Here is a 4,356-nt window from a genome sequence, read left to right on the forward strand (position 1 = left end):
CAAAAAAGCTTTCAAAAGTGATTTAATGGCTTGATTGGGGCTTGATTTGGCTCGAAATGACCAATTTTATATCATTTGGTTCATCTTGTTGAACCGGTCAGTTTGACTGTAAGTTTGCTAAAATTGAAGTTGTAGAAGATTTTAAATTGAACTTTAAATATATTTTTGATCAAAAGTTAATCTAAAAAATTATGTCATATCTAGAGGTTCATGTCAAATGATCAAATTTGTTTACGGCATACCCATATCTATCTCTCCTAGGTTAACAGTCAATGGAGATTTCGCCATCTTTGCTTTGTCATCCTCAAATACTCTACGGAAAAAATCCACCTTCAGCTCTTAACTGCACTAGAAGAACTTTGCTTGCACATTTCCTTTTCAATCCAAGTATAAATAAGAGCAGCTGCTTCATCAATCCAGGGGACTTAATACAATAGAAACAATAAGAATGGGGAATATAAGAAGAGCAAAGCTAGCCATGGCCATGCTTCTGCTCGCGTCGATTGTACTGGAAGACACGAGATGTTCCTCTGCAATGGTGCTGTTCATCTTCGGCGATTCATTGAGTGATGTTGGGAACAATTACTATCTCACTAGGAGCTTGGCTCGCCCGGCTTTGCCATGGTATGGGATTGACTTCGGCGATGGACTGCCCAGTGGAAGGTTCACTAATGGCCGCACCATTGCTGACATAGTTGGTAAGTAATATAATTGCTACTCTTATTACTTTATTATATAAGATTGTTGGAACTTGCCTCTAGGCTTTCATGTGGCGTGCTGGTTTAATTGTTTAAAGTTCATTTAGTTAAAATCTTATAAAGTGCTAGACAGGGCGGGGGAGAAAAATTGTCCGGAATGATACCCTAATTGGTATATATAATATATTATTTATTTTATTTATGTGAGAATTTTGAATTTCAGGTGGTTTAAGAATCTTCTTTTAGTGTGAGCAAATTTTTTTCTGTGCGGACTCCTAACGTAGTTCTACGTGCGGCACAATATTCCTGAGTTATTTTCAGGTTATTTCTTGGTTATTTTCAATAATTCCGAAATAACCCGCGGTCTTTATTTTTGAGTTATTTCTGGGTTATTTCGGGATTATTGAAAATAACCAATAAATAACCTGAAAATAACTCAGGAATAACCTGCACCGCACATAGAAGTACGTCGGATGTCAAGACAGAAAATGAGCGCTCATGTGAGGGATTTAGACGTCAACCATGGTAGTCCCCTGCTCTTAGATGGAAGCATGCTTTTCAACACTAATAAATTGTGAGTCTATAACATATTTTTCATATAGTAAGAAAACATCTCAAGCATAATGAAGCCAAACTCTTAAATATTTCTACATCTTTTGGTGTAATTGTGAAATTTTTTAGAAACTATAAAGTTTAGTGTGATTGCATGTGAGCACTCCTAGGATAGGTGAACTCTAGAAAAGCTACACCAACGAGACAAAACCGTGAAATCATTTGGCAAAAACAGATAATACATTGAAGCATGAGAGTTCGAGTTTTCACATATAGTGCGGTCATGTGAGTCGCCTGCTTAATCATGTTAAAATTGTTAGCATAAACCATAAGAGCTATAAATCTTATATGCCATTTAATTTTTTTGTGGATTAGCAATATCTACTCATGTGAGGGTTCTTCACATGATCACCAATTTCTCTTAAATATAATCACTTCAAATCATATAAAATAACATGCACCACAACACTTAATTAATCGTGTGGAATAGTTATTGGAGCACTCCCGTTGATTTTTGCTCTATTGTTTTAGAAGTTCTGATGTCCCATGAAAAGTATAATTCCTACAAACAATTTGACTATGATTAGATCATTGGCTTTAATAGAATTTAACAGAATTTTGGAAGAAAGTGAGCCAACAAAGTTGTGCTTGATACATCTACTATCCATCATATTCATTTTCAACCTGAAAATGCTAGCTCGGCCTTCCATGAGAAGAGCTATCACATGGCATTTGTATGCTAGCATGCTTACATTATAAGGGATTTAATCCGATATATTTATGTGCTACATAAATTACTCCGGACTAATGCAAATCCTTAAGGGGAAACACAATAAAATTATTTTTGAGTATAATTTTCCCTAGAAGACAAACACATTATAAGCAAATTGCATATGATATAAATTAAGAGTTGATGTCACCAAGGGCAGTGACTGCTTTAACGTGACAGCCGATAGCTACGACTGTCATTTTTGAGGTGGCAGGCACCAAAAATTGTGGAGGAAGGGTATAGGTGATAGAAACTTTAAAAACATGGCTGAGCACGGCAATATTTTTTATCAATTTCAACCTCTAAAATATTTATATAAATAAGTATAAAAATACTAAGGGATTGGAAGCATAACTCTTATTTCAGCCAATTTGAATCCTTAGTCTGGTTACATTCACTTGTTGTCAATACTTTTTATTGTTGCAGGTGAAAAAATGGGTCTCCCAAGGCCACCGCCTTTCCTTGATCCTTCACTGGATGAAGATACTATAATCAACCAAGGAGTCAATTACGCATCAGGAGGAGGTGGAATCTTGAATGAGACCGGATCAATTTTTGTAAGCTTCAATACACATTCTTTATTGAATCCAATCAAAATAAACTGAAACATTTTTACTAAAGTAATATAAAATTATTCGCATTGCAGATTCAAAGATATTCATTTTGGAAACAAATCGAACTGTTCAAAGGAACTCAAGAGATGATAAGAAGGAAGATTGGCAAGGAAGCTGCTGACAAGTTCTTCCAGCAAGCTCTCTATGTTGTAGCCATGGGAAGCAATGACTACATAAACAACTTCCTCTTGCCATTTTGCTCTGACTCATGGAATTATGATGGAGATACATTCACGAACTACCTCATAACTACACTCGAGAGCCAATTAAGGGTAAATTATTAACATAAACTACATCGATGTGGTATGAAGATTACATATAGTTTACTTATTGTTTCCATGCATGTCAATAATTGAAGTATAATTCTTTCTCCTTCTTATATAGTATCTAGTTTTATATAATGCAGGTTTTGCACTCGCTAGGAGTAAGGCAGATGACATTTTTTGGTTTAGGCCCACTGGGTTGCATCCCTTTGCAGAGGTTTTTTAATCAATCTGGGCAGTGCCAAGAGTCTACAAACAAGCTAGCTCTCAAGTTTAATAGCAAATCCGTGAATCTCCTTGAGAACTTGTCAAAAACTCTTCCAAATGTTACTTTTAAGTTTGTAGATGCTTATAATTCCTTTTATGATCTTATAAATCGCCCAAAAAACTATGGTTTGTATATTATTTTGAAGTGTATTCCATCAAATTATTATGCTTTATTGATGAAATAATTGGTTTTTTGTTTGCAGGTTTTACCAACGTAACAGATCCTTGCTGCTCAATAGGAAATTTAAGAGCTTCTCTCACATGCACGCCATTGTCAAGGTTGTGTAAAGATAGAAGCAAGTATGTGTTCTGGGATGCATATCACCCCACAGAAAGAGCAAATGCATTTATGGCGCACTCATTCCTCAATATAATGGGAATTGATCAGAAGCCAACTAATGAAACAATTTAATGATTCATAACCTGAGAAAATCTCGACACATACTTCTTTGTTGGCAGGACTCTTAAATTTCTTACTTGCTACATCATAAGTATTGCACAAAAGAATTTCTAGTGAGCATAGCTCATGAAATTTTCACGTTTTTATATAATGTTACGCCTAGAAGGGCTCAAGGTTGTACGTACTAATTTTGAAAACACAATAACTTCTTGAATAAATGTAATATGTTTCGAATAATGTAATAAATTATATTTTTCTTGTTTTTTATTCATTATTTATTCTTTGAAAGTAAAATATGGAACTATAATTCAACGCAGTGTTTACTGTTCAAATCAGAGCTACTGACCCAAATTTCTTTTGACTTATTCTTGAGTTCGATGTACCACAATCTTCTGTAGGGGAATCAAATTGGGTTTGCAAGTTGGGTTCGGGTATGACCCAAAATTGACCTAATATGAAACTACTCAACAAGAACCGATTCAAATATTAAGCATGCTTTCAATCCAACTAACTTGAATCTGCCCCCTGTAATTTGTTTAATACATATAATAGTTATTGGTGAAATTCGATTCAAGTTCGGGTTAAATTCGTGTAGGTGAATCAAATTCGTGTTAACATTTCAAATTCAGGATGGTGTTTGACCCAAAATTGACCTGAACTACTTAATATGAATCCCACTCAAATGTTAAACATGAATCCAATTAAACAAATGATATAACCCATTTAATATATGCATAATAAGTATATGTCAATTTTGAGCAAATTTGGATTGGCAAGTCAAATTTCATGTTGA

The 4,356-nt window shown here is 34.6% G+C and overlaps 1 protein-coding gene across 1 annotated transcript; it reads left to right on the forward strand.

The window, feature by feature from the left end:
- Positions 1-465: 465 nt before the first annotated feature.
- Positions 466-3,644, forward strand: LOC110019469 (GDSL esterase/lipase At1g74460-like). Its single transcript, XM_020717136.1, has 5 exons — positions 466-698; positions 2,446-2,576; positions 2,666-2,905; positions 3,040-3,289; positions 3,367-3,644. Exons 1-5 carry the CDS (start codon positions 479-481, stop codon positions 3,573-3,575), a joined length of 1,050 nt encoding a protein of 349 aa, XP_020572795.1. The 5' UTR covers positions 466-478; the 3' UTR covers positions 3,576-3,644.
- The last annotated feature ends 712 nt before the right edge of the window (positions 3,645-4,356 follow it).

The sequence above is a fragment of the Phalaenopsis equestris genome, unplaced genomic scaffold (assembly GCF_001263595.1).
Source record: "Phalaenopsis equestris unplaced genomic scaffold, ASM126359v1 Scaffold000058, whole genome shotgun sequence".
Classification (NCBI taxonomy): domain Eukaryota; kingdom Viridiplantae; phylum Streptophyta; class Magnoliopsida; order Asparagales; family Orchidaceae; genus Phalaenopsis; species Phalaenopsis equestris.

Coding starts and splice junctions, on each gene's coding strand:
- LOC110019469 (XM_020717136.1), top strand. CDS start 479: ATGGCCATGCTTCTGCTCGCGTCGATTGTACTGGAAGACACGAGATGT. Junction 2,577..2,665: donor ATGAGACCGGATCAATTTTT/GTAAGCTTCAAT, acceptor TTCGCATTGCAG/ATTCAAAGATATTCATTTTG. Junction 3,290..3,366: donor AAATCGCCCAAAAAACTATG/GTTTGTATATTA, acceptor TTTTGTTTGCAG/GTTTTACCAACGTAACAGAT.